Raw genomic sequence first — 21,142 nt, forward strand, 5'->3', positions numbered from 1 at the left:
AAATTCTTTAACTGGAGTGGGGAACTTGATTTTGTTACAACCTCAATAGTTCGAATACCAAAATGGATTTAAAGTCATTTTAATAATCTAATCTTATTGATCTAATGTTCCACTTAATTCTAGCATTTGAAATCGAATCTTTACGATAAGATAAAAATTACTGTATTTATTATACCTGCAATTTTGGAGGCAAAAACCGACAATGTCCTTTAAAAGTGAGAAAGACGACAATGTATTTGAAAAATACACATCATACAAAAAAAAGCAAAATCATCATTGCAGCTTAAATACACAAAATATAGATTGATATAATCCAAAAGGTCTTCAAAATTGTTGGTATTTTCGTGTCAAGTTCTGTTACATAGCGGTTGAAAGTGACCTCCAAGTGAATCATGCCTGCGTTTTTTCCCAAATATGTATTGAGCCGTGAACCATATTTTTTGTTTAGAAATAAGCCTTTATCGAATTTAATAATACTATATTATTAGGTAGCCTAGTTCAGGTTCAAATTAATAATGCTATTGTTACTTTAGTGGCATTGTTGTAGAGAATTCTGTATTAGAATAATGGCTTAATATCATAATCATTTCACACGAAAACGAATTTCGAAAAGTTATCAATGCATTTTTTTTTTGCTCTATTATTTTCATGCGATCAGTCGACAGACCACAAGCAGAGGTGTTGTAGGGAAATTTGGCTGTTACAAGCAATCTTCCTTAGCGGGAGAAGCTCTGTATATGTGGCTTTCAATCAAGAATTTGGCGTCTTTTTCAATCGTTGAATCGCCTGTTATATACTGGACACTGGTCATCCTTGTAATGCGTATGGTTTCTAAGTCTAACTTTGGCTTCTGGCATTTCTAGATGTTCCTGAATTTCCGGTGTTTCCAGAAACCACGTCGAGTTTGACATTTGTTTCAATATGTAATTTGAGCTCATTGTTTAATGGTAATGTTGAAGTCGCATGCTGATCAATCATTCGTTATTTTAAAAATTACTTATTCGGTATTTAATTTATGATGAAATTTATTTGATATTTATGAATCAACATGAAGTGAACTTGCTCTTAAAAATAAGGAAGATGATAGATCGATTTCGCTCATGACATCGTCAACATTGCATCTCGCAGCAAGTATATACACTATAATTATACGTACTGTCGTGACCAAGGTTCATGCAACGGGATTTGAACATCGACAGTTGTATAGTTATATGTAATTAATAAATATTACAGTACAAGGAATGCACAAACACCTTTACTTTCTGTTCTTTCAATGTAATGGTTTAAATGAAATGGTAACCAAATATTTGTATCAAATTACCGTGCCATGTGATGTGTTGGAGAGAGATCAGGCTATGAACGGATTATTAATTACACGTATCAATACAAAAATCACTGCCAATTTTAAATTGTACTAATCACAGTAATTAAAAAAATAAAAACATTGTGTGAGCAATAGGTGTAGAATCCATTAGTGAGCGGTTTTACGCGATTTCTAAATAAACAATCATGTCACGTGCATGCACGATTAAGCCATGATATTTTATAAAATACTTAAAACTATTATAGTTTTAGATAATAATATAATGATTTTATATAATATAATTTAGATAATTTAGATTTTGATTTCCTTTAGCATTAATGTCACCACTGTTAAACTCTTCGGCTCATAAGCTAAAAAATAAAACCCAAATGTTGTTAGTTACACATGCGTGATCTTATAAATCAATTCACGTCTTAGACATGATTCATGTGCCTGTTTAGTGTGTTTTTGCCATGATTCTTATTGTTTATGAAATTGGAATGTTTATTTTTGTTACTGGCATCGCTTGAACTTACAAATTACCACCACCACATTCAAAAGAAAAGCTGCCACCAAGAATAACTTGAAAGAATATTAAAAAAACTCGGGGTGTAAGGGCTGATCTAACTTCCATACCATATACGCTTATCTATTTTGAATCCCTCCAAATCGAGGTGCGATTCTTGTATAGAATACGCCAGGGACGTTAGATCCCCTCCATTATTCCAGCCTTAAGACTTGAGTTTGTCATAGCTTTTAAGCTTGTCAAATCCCTTTGGTAGCCTCTGAGATATCTTCGGTAACCCTTGATACACTTTAGTTTTTTTATAGAATAAAAAATACTCTATTATCAAACACTTATCTAAAAATAATTATAATATCTACGAGTATCTATTCACGAAACAATTAAACGTTATATTAATTAATAGAGCTGAAAGAGCTTGACTGGCATATGAAAGGAGAAATAGGAAGTCATTGCAATGTAGGCAATTCGCAATATTATAATTACAGCATAGTTGTAGGTAAACATTTAAATAAAAACTCCATACGCAAGAGTTTGCATAATTGTGATTCTTATTTTTAATCACCAATTTATAACACAATGAATGTAGGTTTAGCTTACGTTTTTTGTAAAGCGATTGTAAAGTAAAATATAATATAGGTACGAAGTCGTTCAATAATTTTAAGAACTACTTAACGTTAGAGAGAAATCAAATATTACCTTGGTTAGTTACCCTTGTTATCAATATAAAAGACGGGATTTTTATCTTTAGTGTATCAGTTCATATCTGACTTCAGTATCCTAAACAAACTATAACAAATCAAAATGTACTCCAAGGTATATATTTAAAATATTTAATAAAAAGTTTTAATAATAAGTAGTGAAGTGCTCTCGATTTGTGTTAGTGTCATCAACAAGATCCATATAAAAGTGTCTTTAAGTTTTGTTCTTTCTTTTCTCAAATGAGAATCAATTTCTTTAATATAACATTCATGTGATAGTGATGACATCTCTCTTAAGAGTTGAATATCATTATCAACTAATGGACGTCCACTACTGGGCATCCTCATATAAGGATTTCTAAACTAATAATTGCCTATTAGCGGCTAGACGTCATCGGTCCTCCAAATATGTGGTGACCAACACTGCGGTTTCCGGTGCGGGGTCATTAATATATCTGAATAAGCCTTGATTTACATCGAAGACTAAAGCTACTCATCAGGGTTCTAATGAACTAGACGGGATTTTAAATATTTATATTAGACTATGACAAAGACAAAAACTTAAACCTCACCATAACTAATGCTCACCGAAGTACTCGTAAAAAATCTGGAAAGTTCATAACTGTTTAGAAAGTTTAAACTGACAAGTTACTAAGATAGGGCTAATCTTCCAGGTGTTGTGCTTCGCTGCTCTCATCGCCGTGGTCGTCGCCCATGGCCACGCGCCCGCCTACTCCTCCCAACACATCTCCAAACATGATGGCAAGCCTGAGGTCGTTAAAGTGGGACACGATGGTCACGCAGTTGATTATTACGTAAGTATTAGGACTTACCTTTTATCAATTTTCTAAACTTAGGCCTACGCTAAATGGGGACGGCAGCGTATTGACATATTAATGCTTTAATTTATGCCATATTTTAAATAATATGACCAATATTCCTTCCTTTTAAAGAAGCCTGTGTTAGGAATTGATCCGACAATTTATAGTACAGCGGGCGGAAATCGAGCCACCACCTCTCGATGTGACAAGTGACTAGTCTATCCCCTTTACCGTGGAGCTAAAGCATGTCATTTCCTTTTTGGTCCACTTCTTTTGAACTATATAAATATTATTTACATAGAATTAAGCGCCTAAATGTTCATCCTGTCCGACCTGTAAAGTTAATACTCATTAATTTGAAAATAAACAGTCTCGCTTTATTATAATTTACAGACTCATCCTAAGTACGAATTCGAATACAAAGTAGAAGACCATCACACCGGCGATATCAAATCCCAACACGAGACCCGTGATGGTGATGTTGTCAAGGGATACTACAGCCTGGTCCAGCCTGACGGATCCGAGAGGAACGTACATTATGAGGCTGACAAACATACTGGGTAACTACTCACTACTTTACTACTACTACTTACGTTTACTGGCGAATATAATTTTTCATACATGGTTTTGATCACAAATGATTTCGGAAAACATCGCCTATAACTTCGCTTGCAACATTTGTTATGAATATGTCCTACATAATACAAACAATACATTGCCCAGGTCCCTTTAATCAGAAGAATAAATATAAAGTTTCGTTATCTAACCGGCTACCGGTAGGTTACCCTTAAAAATATTATGACGGTGCCGCTTAGCGATAGAATTAATTTTGGCTATGATTCTTCCCTGGAAGAGCTTGTTGAAAAGATCACTTGAATTCCTTGCCTCATAAAAGTATACATAATATTATTGCCCAGCTTTGTTTATTACTGTCGAGAGCAAATGTGTTACTTAGGATCATCATTAGCTTTATTGTTATGGTTCACAGTTTGATCCAATAAGGGGTAGCGGGCTCAGATGATTGGTTTTAATATTTGACCTTGTCATGATTATCGGATATTTGGTAATGTTTGATAATGTCATCATTAACAGTGATGTTTGATAATGATGTATAACTGTGTCAGCACTATCAGATATTTGATAATCCGGCATCACTAACTATCACTATTACTATCTATCACTATTAAAATGTTTGTTAAAGTTTTACTTTGTCTTAAATAACAGATATTAGTTAATGTTCAACTTTGTCTTCATTATCAGATGTTTGATATGGTTTGACTTTACCTTCATCATTATCATTATCATCATTATTTTAACTGCCCATATTAACTACAGGACCAGGTCTCAATCTTTATAGCAGAGGGAAAATCTGACTTTCATATGATAATATTTTTTTAACATAATATGTCTTTCTTTTTGTTTTAGTTTCCACGCTGATGTGAAATTCGGCACCCACCACGTCATCCCCAAACACCATGATTGAATTTAATTCTTAGTTTCTACCTTAAGACTAAGTGTACAGAAACAAATATATTTAAGCTTGTTGGCTATTTTTATATGTTTTGTATGAATAAAACTTATTTTATATTTATTACTTTTATTTCTTTAATATTTACCTTAATACTTTACTCTGAATACATAATATTATTTTAGAAGTACTAAAAATGAAACTGAAAAATGTCTTTATCATCTGTTTATTATCATTTTTTTTATTCTTTACAAATTAGCCCTCGAACCCAGGACCTCCGTCTTGTAAATCCACCGCGCATAACACTGCGCCACGGAGGCCGTCAACATCATACAATATTATTTGTGGTTTGACTTAACCACTTGATGATAAGTGGAAAATTCGGAAAACGACTCACCCTTAGCATCCTTTGATTTTTTTCCGTTGATTTTGACAGAAATTTAATAAGTTATCTTAATAAAAAATAGTAAAAAAGTAACAAACGTAGAACAAATCTCTTACATAACTTAACTTAACAATTTTATTTGAATTAAGTCTATTTATAAATAGAAAAACCTTAGTAAAAAGTGACCCAACATGACGTAAAAGAACATAATAACAGTATAATAGCGCTCATAGTAATAAACTGGGTTGTCTGCTACGCAAGTTAGTTTCGGTCAATGTCACGGTCGTGCGCCGGTTCACATTTAATAGGTCTACTAGCGGACGCCTGCGACTTCGTTCGCGAGAGGATCGGTGTGAACTTTCACCCCCTTTTTACCCCATTACATTTTGACGATAATGAATGTAGTGTGAAAAAACCAGAAGTAAAAAATTTTAATTTATCGAAACACATTTTATACTTAATTTCTTGATCAAGTAAGTCCCTACCATTTTTCAAAAATGCAACTTTTTTTTTATAAAGAATACCAATCCATTTGTATATTACCAATATTCCCGTTCACCTTCAATGAGGAGGAAAAGAGTGTATTAGGACCTCCTAATATAGTCTAAAGGGGTTGCTGAACTATTGTGGCAAGTACTTACGTACCACAATACGTGGTCACCTTTACAAACTTGTTGGCTTCAAAGACTTGATTAATAACTGATTAATATTTTAGACAAATTAAAAATATATATATATTTAAATCCTGATCTATTGACTATGCATAATTTAATAGGAGTATGTTTTCGGCAATCTGTATAATTGGTTCACAAAAGTAAAATAGATCGGTTTTATACCACAGATTAACATAGCAAACATTTTTTAAAGACTAAAGTTTTTAAATGTGGCTACACCAGAAGACTCGTTTGCTCCTTCATTCAGCTTTACTTTCTTGACCTTCGTTTTGCTACAAACATAACCCGGCGTGAAGAAGGTGAAAAATAGTTACACCAACAGCTGTGAGGTGGGTATGGCATACCCAAATATAGATTTGTCGGTTTTTGTATCTGGAATGACTTTAAAATAATTATACTACTATAATACTATAATGAATAACACTAAGAAAATGTAGTGATATGGTAAAATTACCCAGTTCTAGTTATAAAAGTATTTTTATTTCTATAAAAGACAAAGTTATATTTATAACGCACAAAATTAACAATATTTTGTAATGATGATTATGTAACATGGTTTCTGGGTCAAGTCAAACATGCCTCCAATCAGATTCAGGCGGCTACGGGATACGTAGATCCTTAATGAGGATTCCAATTAAATACCAAAAACACACGATATTATTTGATTTATAATTAGCACAATTAAATATTATCACAAATAATTGCTATGTTGCGGAGAAAAGCGGCATGCGCGCCGGGGGCATCCTCCCTGGACGCAGGACATCGCTAACGAGGTGAGTAACCTTGCCCCATCCGTGTCATCCTGCGCCCAAGACCGAATGCTCAATGTTCTTCGGCGAGGCTCGGTTTACATAGGATGCAATCACTCATCTATCTGAAGTAGTATTCGCCAGCAGCAGGCTTCTGGAATGTGCTCTGCGCGTGGAAGTGGCGGAATCTTCGCTGACCCAACGGGTTCTGTACACTCCGTTACATCTTAATCAAATATTTGAGATAATTTAAATTTACTATGCACACAGATTAAAATAAATTCTAATTATTCTTTAATAATTTCAATTAATAAAGTACCTAAAAGTAAAAAAAAATAATTAGATAAGTTTTTCGAAGCATTTTTGCTCCTTAAATATTAATTTTCACGTATAGTTTACTCCCCTGCTAACGCAACATTCACAATGCAGACGTTTAATATCTTTAGGAGAAATATTTAGTGTTTTACAAATGGTCACCTCACCCGTGGCTCACCCGTGGCGGGTTAAGTATGTACCAATTTAAATTACTGTTGTGAACTAAGCTACAGTTCTTTTCGTATAGCATAGTGCGGGTGACAGTTCTTTTCCCTCTTGAAAGTCACGTTTCACGATAATAGTACTTATTAAGGACATTATACAACTGTGACAACTGCCACCGTACCAATGATATCTGAAAAACACTATAGAATCCAGAAAGCCAGATATTTATTGAAAAATATTTCATAAAACATTTCCAGAACGACCCCCGGTATTATTTACATTGCCCCGGTATGTATATCATCATCATCATCAATATCAACGGATAGATGTCCACTGCTGAATATAGGCCACTTTTACATAGTTGGAATTGCAAACATAACGGTCTTGAGTCGCTAAAATTCAGCGACTCCCTCGAACCATTATCAATCCACCTACGAGTAGTAGAGAACTTTTCGCTTCTGACGTGGAACCATTTCAGAAATGCCAACGACCATTGGTACTTCAGCTTTACGACTCTTCGACATGAACCTTGAACCTTGTTAGCCACCTGAATATACGTTTCGTCGTCGCGTTTACCGCGAAGCTAAGTGACTGGTGATTATGGACTTAATTTCTCATATAAGGCCAAGCAAAGTATAACAAAAATATTAATAGGGTTTGGACCCTTGAAACCTGATACCTTCCAAAGCCACCAAAGTCCAAACTCCTGAATTAACTAGCGTATTTACTTATAATAGGACCACAGACTGTAAAACTTGTAGCCTTCCTAAAATGAAATATATAGGTAGATATTATCTAAGAGTTAGGGAAAAACTTGATAAAGATTCGATTCTTGAACTATTTACAATTGTAGTAAACACTAACATGGTAAATTAAGGTTATTTACAAAAAATATATAATAAAGATATGTAACTAGCGAGTCAAATCTGTGGCAACCAAAAGTGGCTAATTATTGTCTTAATTTAATTGAGTCACAACAAGGACGACAGTCATTTATAAAATAGTACCTAAATATTGTATACAATATCGAGTTGTGTGTTCAGGAACTGTAAAAACTGTATATACATAAATATATATAATGGTAAACATTAAGTTATATATGTGCGCAGTGGAGGTACGTAACATATCTATAGTATAAAATATCGTTGGTTATTTATCAGAAAAACTATATAGTTTTAAGACCGACAGTTTGTTGACAGTGTTATAAAATACTACTTACTTGCAGATCAAATAATAGTCACTAAATATGAAATTTTTATGTAGATCGTAGGAGCTTGATCTTAAATATTATGTTAACTTATAGTTGATTTTATTTGTAATAAAATTACGCTGAAAGTGTTATATTTGTGTATTTCCAAAATAATTTAGGATGAGCTGTAGACACAGAAAACATATGTACAAGCTGTAGGTAAATGGCTGAGAGACGTGCTTTACTTTGAAGTTGAAAGAATTGATACATTTGTTCGTTTGGCAGTCCACGGTACCTATACGTAACATTCATCTCTAGCACCGCCAATAAATAAATAAATAACAAACAACATTTAAAAAATAACGTGTTAAATTAAGATAAATTAATTATAATTTCGCTTCGCTTAAAGATATAATTTTTGGAAGCCACAGTTCTTATTAAGTACAATTAACATCATTATTTCACAAAATTAAACTCATCTGGATGATTCTAAGAAAGATAAAATAACTAAAATATTTTTACTTGCTTCAATTCCAAATTACCTTAGTGACTTTGGTGCCTACTAACTTTTGTCGTATACATTCATTTCGGTATTAGGAAACTATTGCAAACCTTATAACGCGTACTATAATAATAATTTTTAAAAGGTATTGCGTGAAGTGAAATTTTTATATCGTTACCCTGGCTATTAAAAGATATAAAAGACATGAAATTTTAGTCTATTTATCATTCCAGTATTGTGTTTAGAAGTTAAAAGGAGTGCTTTGAAAAAATCAAAATGTCTTTCAAGGTATTTTTTTAAATAATTAGTATTTGAATAATATTTTGTTTAATAAATCATTTAAGTTTAGTATTGACTTAATTCCATTGGCCTTATTTGTAAAATAGTATCTTGAACATTACTTAGAATTGTCGTTTTATTAGTATTAATAAGTTAAACTAACAATTATACAAAAAAAGTAGGCAATTCGAAGCTATTCGATAAGAGTGATTAATAAACTACTTTATCTGAAAATCCTTAAAAAGATATATTCTATTCCAGGTCTTGTGCTTGGTCATCCTTGCTGTGGTTTCCTTCGCTGATTATGGATATGGACACGGACATGCATATTCGTCTCAACATATTTCTCGACACGACGGACATCCGGAAATTGTGCATCTCCACGGACACCACGGACATAATCATATTGATTACCATGCACGTTAACATAAAAACTCATATCGTCGATAATCATCATTCAATCAAAATAATTTAAATATTATCCCAGTGTCTCATAAGCTCGTAACGCTGATTTAAGATTTGAGTCGGTAGTCGTTACAGTATCAAATATTATCACCTTTTGATAAACGATTGTTGATTAACGGGCTATCTGCATTATACTCGTAGCTAAGTTGTGTGTCAAGTCCTAATCCTCATCTTTTGAACGATTTAGATCGATCTCGATTATCAAATGATATGTGAAAAATAGAAGTTCTGTGCTTCGCAGTGGGTCATTGAAAGTAAGCTAGTGATAATGACTGATTTCTTTTTGTTAACAGACTCATCCCAAATACACCTTCGAATACAAAGTGCACGACGACCACACGGGCGACATCAAGTCGCAGCACGAATCGCGCGACGGTGATGTTGTGAAGGGCTACTACTCGCTGCACCAACCCGACGGTTCCGTACGGGCTGTGCACTACCACGGCGACCATCATACTGGGTAAAGTTCATTAACACAAACTACACGACCACATGGGCGACATGAAGTCGCAGCATGAGTCGCGCGACGGTGATGTTGTGAAGGGCTACTAGTCGCTGCACCAGCCCGACGACTCCGTTCGAGCTGTGCACTACTATGGCAAACATCATACTGGGTTATGTTTATTAATACAAAGTGCGCGACCACACGGGCGACATCAAGTCGCAGCTCGAGTCGTGCGACGGTGATGGTGTGAAGGGCTACTACTAGCTGCACCAGCTTGACGGCTCCGTACAAGCTTTGCACTACCACGGTGACCGTCATACTGGGTAAAGCACATTAATACAAACTACATGACCACACGGGCTATATCAAGTCGCAGCACGAATCGCGCGACGGTGATGTTGTGAAGGGTTACTACTCGCTGCACCAACCCGACGGTTCCGTACGAGCTGTGCACTACTACGGCGACCGTCATACCGGGTAAAGTTCATTAACACAAAGTGCACGACCACACGGGCTACATCAAGTCGCAGCACGAGTCGCGCGACGGTGATGTTGTGAAGGGTTATTACTCGCTGCACCAGCCCGACGACTCCGTTCGAGCTGTGCACTACTATGGCATACATCATACTGGGTAAGGTTTATTAACACAAACTACACGACCACACGGGCAACATCAAGTAGCAGCACAGAGTCGCGCGACGGTGATGTTGTGAAGGGTTATTACTCGCTGCACCAGCCCGACGGCTCCGTAAGAGCTGTGCAATACCACGGCGACCATCATACTGGGTAAAGTTCTCTACTGTATGATTGACGGTTCAACCCCATTGATATACAGCAAAACAGAGAGAGTTTTCTATTACGGCGAATATGATTGCTAGCACACATGTGTTACTTGTTGTACAATATACAGCGCCAGTACAACTCTTTTGCATTAAATAAATAATATCAATAAATTCCAATAAAAATACTGTCTAGGTCAGTTATACTTATAAGCAATTATCACGAATTAAACTTGCGTGATGCTATTTAAATCATTTTAAATATATCCGGTAATATGCTCGTAATATGCTCAAATTATCGCATTAGTGGGTTATCGATTATCAGGACGGTTAGCATCACGAATATTACAGAATACAAGTTTCTCTGTGACTTCGATTTTACACTTCATTGAAGGCCAAGAATTTATATATTGTTATTAATTATTATTTGTTAGACAACAAATTCAAACACTGTGTTTGTATAGTGTCTGAAAATTTGATCTCACGTTCATTCATAGACAATAAATAAAAATGATATTGAATGTATTATGTATATTAGTGCTGGGAAAGTTAAGGTAACTTACCCTAACAGTTATACAAATCATGCTCACGTGAAATGGTGGCAAGAATACTGGCTGCATTTCCATTTTGGACAGCCAGGCGAAAAATAAGCTAGTCCTTCCGTCACCATTCGAGGCAACTAGCCGCGGTGATATAATTCAGAGATTTTCTTAACACTGCAACACCATGGCCCATGGGTCTTCATGGCAAAAGGCAGAATTAATATTAATTGTACCTTTTAAATATATAATTTTCTTAGTAAACCGATACCTACCCGTTAAATGACCACATATTTGTAAGAAACACATAACAAGTCGTATAACTTGACATATTGTAGTTAAGTAGGAAATCTTACATGTGATTATCGGCTGGCCTATTTATTAATTTCATCTTTATTAACAACTAGCGGACGCCCGCGACTTCGTCCGCGTGGAAGTCAATGTAAACTGTCGACCCCTATTTCACCACTTTAGGGGTTGAATTTTAAAAATTCTTGAATAATATTTATATTTCTTATTTTTTTGTGATTTATGAACAAATTTTTAAAACTGTAACTCTAAAAAAGACTTTTCCTTGGGGGTAGAATTGGTCAAAATCCTTTCTTAGTGGAAGCCTGTGTCATAACGTAACTGCATGCCTTTCAGCCCGATCGGTCCTGCGGTTTGGGCTGTGCTTTGATAGATCACTATGTCAGTCAGTCATCTTTGAGTTATATATAAATATATATAACTCAAAGATGACTACCGAAACGCGAAACGCTACATGAAGGTATGACGTCTAAATAGACGTCATACCTTCATGTAGCGTTTCGCTGTATATTCACAGATATTCATAATTCATACTTTTAGTTCAGTTAAAATAATTACGTAAAAAGTAACGTAGAGAATAGTTGGCGTGAAATGAATAACTGTAAAGGTACAACCTCAATAGTTGATATTGCTCTGTCAGTTGATGGTCACTTACCATCAAATGACAATGTCGTTAAACTTTAACCCGTTGTTGATTTTTTGTAATAATTTTATTTTGTTTCAGATTCCACGCCGATGTGAAATACGATACGCATCACATTATCCCGAAGAAACACTATTATTAACTAAGAAAAATAACTTCTACATTATTTTTTCATTAGTATAATGATATGTTAATTATTTAATAAAGAAATTGTTAATATTGGTATATCTTTGTATTAATTTTTCTAAGACTTTGTAGTTTGTGTATAGTAACTTTTTTTAGAACATGAAATAATCTTTTTAATTCTCTCTATTTCATTTACATTTAACTTAACATAAGTTACATTTTAAAATAATTTGAATTAAATTTTTAAACTAACCAAACTAAACCAAACTATATTTTGTTTAGTTTGGATAGTTTAAAAATTAAATTTAAATTATTTTAAAAATGAAAATTAATACTATTTACATTTTTTTTACTATTACTTATTTCACTAACACGTCTAAATTGAGGCGAACAAATGTAGCTAATTGTCTTAATTTTATTTAGTCGCATACTGAACAACGAAAGTTATCATAATTTAGTATGCGACTAAATGAAACAAATGATACCTAAATATTGTGTACAATGTCTAGTTGTGTGTCCAAGAAGTGTAAAAACTAATCTAATATATAAAATTCTCGTGTCACAGTTTTCGTTGCCATACTCCTCCGAAACGGCTTGACCGATTTTGATGAATTTTTTTGTGCTTATCCGGTATCTATGAGAATAGGCCTACATCTATTTGCAAACCCCTAAATCCTAGGGGTAGGGTAAAAGTAGGGTATGACTAGGGTAGGGGTAGGGTTAAGGTACGGTAGAGGTAATGTAGGGGTAGGGTAGGAGTAGGTTAGAAGCAGGGTAGGGTAGGGATAGGGAAGAAGTGCATCATAAGTCAAAGCGAAGCTTGAGCGGGTCCTCTAGTTAAATATAAAATTGTGCATGTGTGCGCTCATTGGAGTAGCTAAATTCATCACTCTTTGCGGTGATTTACAGAACTTGACCTGATACAGTTTTATTATAAGTGTAAGATACTAACTAGCGAGAGCCGTTTTAGCCCAGTAGACCTCTGCCACCGATTACGGAGGGTGTGAGTTCGAATCCGGTCCGGGGCATGCACCTCCAACTTTTCAGTTGTGTGCATTTTAAGAAATTAAATATCACGTGTCTCAAACGGTAAAGGAAAAACATCGTGAGGAATCCTGCATACCAGAGTTTTTTTTTAATTTTCTGCGTGTGTAAAGTTTGCCAATTAACTAACCCCTAACCTAACCCCTCTCATTCTGATAGGAGACTCGAGCTTAGCAGTGAGCCGAATATAGGTTGATAATGATGATGATGATGAGATACTAGCAGACGCCCGCTACTTGATTCATGTGAAATCAGTTTTTTTACAAATCCCACGGCAACCATGGATTTTCCCGGGTTAAAAGTAGCGCATGTAATAATCAATCTCCATTTCAGCCAAATTGGTTCAGCAGTATTGCCTTGAAAATCAACATTAACCTACGCAAACTTTCTTTTTTATTGTATTTTAGTACTTAATGTGATAATATAATATTACGGTACATTGTTGCTTAACTGAAGATTATTAAGTGCTTAATTTATATTTTAACAACTGTGATGATTATGTCTGTAAATATATTATAACAGATATATTTATGTATAATCATTGATCAATTAACTATGATTTACTTAACTATGCAGCGCTGAAAATCATACCTTTACCGATAAATTTTAATTATCGTTCAGTAGGATCATTACTGACGCATTGTTAACAATAATGAAATACATCCTTAATGTTGATTTTCTATACGTGTTGATTCCATGATACTACCTTTTTATTGATATTATGTATAACGTAAGTACATTGTAAATATAGCAAGAATAAGCTCATGACTAGGGGCCCCTTATGGGTTCAAAACTATTAAAAATAGATATAACACACACATCACTACTAATCTCCAAAGTAAGAATAGTCTGTTTAGAGTATATAATTATATATATTTTTTTATTCTTTACAAGTTAGCTCTTGACTACAATCTCACCTGATGGTAAGTGATAATGCAGTCTAAGAAGGAAGTGAGCTAACTTGTTAGGAGGAGGATGAAAATCCACACCGCTTTCGGTTTCTACACGGCATCGCTCCGGAACGCTAAATCGCTTGGCGGTACGTCTTTGCCGGTAAGGTGGTAACTAGGCACGGCCGAAACCTCCCACCAGCCAGACCTGGACAAATTAAGAAAATCTTAACCTGCCCAACCGGGGATCGAACATAGGACCTCCGTTTTGTAAACCACCGCGCATACCACTGCGTCACGGAGGTCGTCAATTTATATTACACTAGCTGACGCCGCGCGGTTTCACCCGCGTTCCCGATCCCGTAGGAATATGGGGATACTATATAGCCTATAGCCTTCCTCGATAAATGGGCTATCTAACACTGAAAGAATTTTTCAAATCGGACCAGTAGTTTCTGAGATTAGCGCGTTCAATCAAACAAACAAACAAACAAACTCTTCAGCTTAACCTATAAGAAGCCTAAATACACCCAGACACTGAAAAGCATGCTCATCACACAATATTTTTCCAGTTGTGGAAATCGAACCCAAAGCCGTTGCATAGTTGTTGCAGAAAACAGGGTCACTACTTTTTTTTGTATAAGCAAGCGCTTAGCTGCAATCCCGCCTGATGATACGCGATGATGCAGCCAATGATGAGATTCATATTCAGTCTTGTCTTCAAGATATATTTTACGTGGTGGAAAAACGGAAGCTGGAAGAGCATTCCACATCTTTGCAATGCGTTTATGGAAAGAGGAACTAAAACGCTTAGTACGCGTCCGAGGAATATCGACGACGAAGCAGCACAGCCCCCCTAGCCAAGTAGCATGTCGATTCTTTTTCTACGATCGCTAACGCTTCGAAAACTACAAAAATGTATGGGAATGACATGTCTTGATCACGTGACCTGTCGATAGCAAATGTCATTTTGATTTGGCTAATCTCTGCGATGCCTAGCAGTCCTTTGGTAGATCAGCGAAGGTGGATCAAACAGTTCATGAGCGCACTACCAGAAATACATTCTGTAGGACACCGAAACGAACTACCACCACTCGTTGATGAGTCCGATCGTTCTTACCATTGAGCTATTGAAACGGTAAGAGCGTCATCGGTCATTTTAACAGTCTTTGACAGATCATCTTTGCAGGTGCGGAGGATGGATGCATAACTTTAATTTTAAGTTTTCGACTTTACTTACCACAAATAATAGAAAGCCATTTTATATTGGTACCAGATCCGGCTTTAGAAATATATACACTCATCTGTTATTTAATTGGGACACTTTGACACATTTCACTATGCAATCTATTAACAATGTGTGAACATTATCTGTCATTTATTTCAAAGCACTAACGAATGACAGATGAAGGTATATTCAAGAATGCCGGATCTTAGACCATACAAGTGACCATATAAGTGTCATATTATGTATAGTCATGGGCTATAAAACATCACGCGATGACCAATAGTATGTTTTGATGGGATAATATTTACATTAGCTGAGGTAACAGAAAATAAGTATAAACAGTTTGAAGTATTCGAAGTATTTGAATTATCGTAAAACATTTTGTATTTTTGATTCGTCAATACTGCAGTCAATATACAGCTACATAATTACAAATGATTAATAATTAAGAAAATTAGCTTGGTATTCAGGTACGATAATTATTTTGAATCTGTACCTAAAAACACAACCTTCTAATAAAATGTTAACTTAAAATCAAATCACTAATACAATACATTTAACAAATAAATTACTTATTTACTCAATTTATACGGGACCATTAGTACTAGGCTGAATCGGTACCATACTGCCCTTTAACAGAGTTTCAGGGCTCCTTCAATCCCTTTTATGAGGCTTCAGCAAACCACTTAAAAACTCTACGGCAAAAAAAAAATATCAGAATAATAATGAGTTCGAAGATTAAAAATTCAAAGTTTGATTAAAAAGTCCTCTCGACAACTGTTAACTTGGTTTTGAACCGTACCAGGAGGCGTCATTAAATGGACTGAGTTACTAGGGCATAAAATTATACCCGCTTATGCTACATAACATATTATTGTTACCAACACCTCAAAGAATTTGTTTACAACACTCTTAGAAGAAATTTCATAACTTTCAATTATTAGCAAGATCAGATAATATTATATAGCTCATTAAATAGATATTGCATTCTGTGGACAGTTAAACGCTTTTTATAACATTTATTTGCGAAACAACTGAAAATTTCTGCACACACTCATTCCGGCTAATGACTGTAACTGGCAATTAGATTGAGTGAAATCAATAGAACCTCGGTTAATTTGCCCTTGTGGTTAATATAAAAGACGCAAGTTTTTGTTCACACATATCAGTTGACTGCTTGACTCAGCAACAAGAACAATACAAATCAATCAAAATGTTCGCCAAGGTATTAAAATCCTTTAATTATTACGATATAAATACGATATTATGTCCTGCAAGTTGAGTTATTAAATATTTTTTTTTATTACTCCGTTAACGGGGCTATTTTCGTCACGCAATTATTACAAAGGATACGGTGTTCGGAAACACGCATGTTATAATACATTGAGGTTATGGAAAGTGAAGATGATCCATTCCAAATAGTGGTTCCAAATAGTAGTGATTCTAGTGGAAAGTTTTCTTAATAACGTGCCATAAACAACATTCAATAACGTTTGTTTTTTAGACCTATTTGAGGTGGAAAATTATGTAAGCCCTATGAACAATACCGCTATACTAATAGCATTAACAACTGAGTCTTAGGGCCATAAATCATTTCTCTATATCTATCTCGCTTGCACTTATGGGTCTTATGGAGCCGTCTAGTGAAGGGTGTAACAATGAAAGACATATTATCGATAAGTAAAGTTTATTATCGTATCTTGTTCACAAAATTAAAAAAAATAACAATATTTGATTTAATATAATACATATTTCATATTATATAATTATTAACTAAATAAAATTAATCTTCATCTGAGTCTTCATCATCAGAATCTTCGTCTTCTGCCAAATTTATTATATATTAGTATCCATAGTGCGCAACGAGTAACACATGAATGTATTTATTTAATTGCAGTAAACACATTTATAGCAAAAAAAATACGCAATGCAATTACATTAGAAACCGACCAATCAGAATCGTCCAAATCATTATTGACTCATCATTAGCACGTGCGCAGGTAGCCGTTTATCGATAATTAGGGTGCGCAGGTAGGCGCGCTGCACATTCCTATCTTTTTTGACTTTTATGACCGGACGACTCAGATGATAATGCGCATACTATAACTTTAAATATATTAAGCAACGCCATGTAATAAGGCACTTAAGGTGACGTTGTGTATCGGATAATACAATCATGAGGGTTCAATTATGTACTACTAACTAACTAAGTGATGAGTATTTTTGCAGTCCGCTGTAGATAGAAGCCAGCCGCAGTATAGAGGCGGCTCAAGACCTTGGTTTTTGGTATTCCTAACAATAGGCCTATATAACTATCAGTGTATCCAGCAGTGGACGTCTATTAGCTGACCAAGATGATGACTCATTAGAATTTTCGTATGGTTCAGGTGTTATGCTTCGCCACCCTCGTAGTGCTAGCGGTCGCCCAACATGGACACGGACACGGTCACGCTTACTCCTCGCAGCACATCTCCCGACATGACGGACATCCCGAGGTCGTGCACCACGGACATGGCGAACATGGTGAACATGGCCACGGACATCACGGACATGTTGACTACTACGTAAGTGATACTAATTTCATAGTCATTAAGAACATTAATGATCATTTTGAATGGTCAATAAAGTATTATTTTTTCAAGAAAATAAGGATTAAACTTTATAGTTTAATTATTTTTGGTCTTTTAAAATATAATTATAATGTAATGTAACCCTACTTCGAGTCATCTAACACTGCAGTGTAGTTGCCTAAGGATCTCATATACACCTAAATCATAAACGCTACATTATAATATGAAAACAGATGTTTGGTCGTGGTTAGTTATCAGTATAGAGGTAAAGCAATTAATCATTCTAGTAGCCCTGCTCACTTAACATCTGATGAACATTTCATGCAATAAAAACAAATATTAAGACGGCCAGTTCAACGCATCCAACACATGGCCACGGTGGCGATCAGATGTAATCAAATTATTCGTCGAAGCTACAATGGGGATGGTTTGAATATATTGATTTTTATGATACATTCTGGTAAATAAGGTCAATGTTAACTAATTTATACATAAAAAGCAAAGATTGTCTGCAATTTGCAAAGAATGTCTGATATTTGCAAAATAAATAAGATTATAAAATTTCAAAATCTATTAAAAATCTTTTATCGTAATTAAATGAAAGTTCATACGGTTTTAGATACCTTACATTAAAAGTGACATTTTTTAATATTTGAACTATAAACATAAACGCACAAATAACAAAGATATTAATATTTTTGGTTGACCGCCCATACAAATTTAACGATCATTATGTACCGACGACGTCATTAGTTCGCATTAATTTGTATGGGGTGTTTTCAGGGATCCCTTTAAATCCCTGTAGCTAAGAAAGTAATGATCGCAGATACCCTGTTTCTTTAACAAAATTGCTTTACTATTAGCATACTCTAATTTATATACAATTTAAAAAAAGTTGTCATCATCCCTATTGCTACAAGTTCGTACTGGTTTGACCATATGACCAATAATAATTAATTTCATACCCAGGCGCACCCAAAATACGAGTTCGAATACAAAGTGGAGGATCACCACACCGGAGACATCAAGTCGCAGCACGAGAACCGCGACGGAGACGTCGTGAAGGGATACTACGCGCTGCACCAGCCTGATGGACATGAGAGGACCGTACACTACCACGGTGATCACCACACTGGGTAAGGATTTTTTATCTCTCAACTACAGTTCTGATCATATTGATCAATCCCAACTTCAATCAATCTCTCTTATTGTCACAATCTTAATTGTAAGATGTCTTCGCTAGTTATATGAGAGAACAATCTATCCAACTTTGGCCTTTATCATCAGTATTAAAAACTCTTCTATATCTTCTAAATGGCTGTAGCACTTGTAGTGATGTGGCAAAAATATTTTTATCGTAGGAATATTAACATGAAATTAACCTACGTGCTATTAAATATATGCAAAGCATCTATGACAATCGCAATTCGTAAAGCCCACTGTTAAATCACAATATCAACTAAGCAATACCCACTACCTACTCAATGATATCCACGAAGAATCAGTTAGCATTAAATAAATAGTGAATACGATATCACGTATCTTAAGAATTACCAACAATAGCTAGTTGGTAAAGTTCCTGTACCTATTTCCACTAAACTTACTTGAAATTTCGTGAATATGCCAGCAGATTCTATTTGCTATCCTGGTGTAAACGGTGTAACTAACTGCACTCTGTTTGTATTCTAAGATAATATTTTTTGTTTTATCCTTGTTACAGCTTCCACGCTGACGTGAAATTCGACACTCATCATCACATCCCCAAGCATCATCATTAAAACTAGAAACAAGCAATGAAAACGGTAGTTTTACGAATACAAGCGATCTGTGATGTAAATACTTGTTCTGTTACTTTTGTCTTGAGTTAGGCAATTTTTACGATTTTTAAAGTTTGTTCCTTCTGTATTGTTATCATCTTGTTCATTGTTGCTACGTTGTTAATTAATTTTACGACTACTTCGATATGATCTGAAATTAAACGCGTTTTCTTACTATTTATCTTATTTAATTTTATACCACCCTTTAAAAAGGTTTGCACAGTTGGAGCAAGCACATTGCAACCTTCCTAACTGCTATAGCTTTCGAAGCATGTTATTTTTTGGGCTACACTTTAACCCAAGAAAGAATTTCTTTCATTTATTGATAAAATTCATCATAATCATCAATAGTAGATGATAGAACAAGGGGCCAAAAAGACCCATTATATATTTTTTTAAGATTTCTCAAAATGTACTGGTATACTGAATAGGTTCAATTGAGAAATATTATTTTTGGTGAATCCCTTTCAAAAGCTGCTTATTGTTTCGTTAAAATCGGTTAAGCCGTTCAAAAGTTATGAGAGGGCTACTACATACTCACAAATACACAATATGCACACATACACTCACACAGTCAGGCACTATCAACACGCAGGGCCAGAAACGTCGAGATTCGATAACAAGTCGATTTCGAAAAACGTGGTGAATTCAATAAATTCCCTACGTAGTAACTGGCTGGTTAACATATCCCTGAACAAGGAACCATTACTCCATTCGCTAGACTGTCACACTAATATTATAAAGGCGAAAGTTTGTGTATAAGTGTGTAAGTGTGTAAGTATGTTTGTTCCTCTTTTACGCTGCAGCTACTAAAGCGATTTGGCTGAAATTTGAAATGAAAATTGATTTTGCTCTGGATTAACACATAGGCTACTTTTCATCCCGGAAAAATCCATGGTTCCCGCGAGATTTGTAAAAAACTGAATTCTACACGGACGAAGTCGCGGGCGTCCGCTAGTTTTTAATAAGTTACATTTGATTCACTTAACGTGGGTATGCGAACAAATGAAGACAATAAAGTTAGTTGATATCACGTAACGGTCGTTTTACTACATGGAGGAAGCGGTGTTGCATAAAACTGAGTTAAAGTGATATGATGTTAAAGTGAAATGATTACGAGTGAATGATTTACTAGTATTACGAGTATTGCAGTGTTCTAACGATTGACATGTTTGTATACTCGCATAAATACAAAAGGGTATGCACAATAAAG

At 34.9% G+C, this 21,142-nt stretch overlaps 2 protein-coding genes across 2 annotated transcripts; both read left to right on the forward strand.

The window, feature by feature from the left end:
* Window positions 1–2,405: 2,405 nt before the first annotated feature.
* Window positions 2,406–12,396, forward strand: LOC112058193 (cuticle protein 8-like). Its single transcript, XM_052882639.1, has 8 exons — window positions 2,406–2,411; window positions 3,202–3,342; window positions 3,742–3,908; window positions 4,774–4,807; window positions 8,368–8,370; window positions 9,336–9,491; window positions 9,833–9,999; window positions 12,336–12,396. Exons 1-8 carry the CDS (start codon window positions 2,406–2,408, stop codon window positions 12,394–12,396), a joined length of 735 nt encoding a protein of 244 aa, XP_052738599.1.
* A 4,310-nt stretch (window positions 12,397–16,706) lies between these two features.
* On the forward strand, window positions 16,707–20,099 carry LOC112058192 (cuticle protein 19-like). The gene is made up of 4 exons (XM_024098902.2): window positions 16,707–16,767; window positions 17,930–18,106; window positions 19,082–19,248; window positions 19,833–20,099. Exons 1-4 carry the CDS (start codon window positions 16,756–16,758, stop codon window positions 19,888–19,890), a joined length of 414 nt encoding a protein of 137 aa, XP_023954670.2. The 5' UTR covers window positions 16,707–16,755; the 3' UTR covers window positions 19,891–20,099.
* Window positions 20,100–21,142: the final 1,043 nt, after the last annotated feature.

Source organism: Bicyclus anynana, chromosome 7 (genome assembly GCF_947172395.1).
Source record: "Bicyclus anynana chromosome 7, ilBicAnyn1.1, whole genome shotgun sequence".
Taxonomy (NCBI): domain Eukaryota; kingdom Metazoa; phylum Arthropoda; class Insecta; order Lepidoptera; family Nymphalidae; genus Bicyclus; species Bicyclus anynana.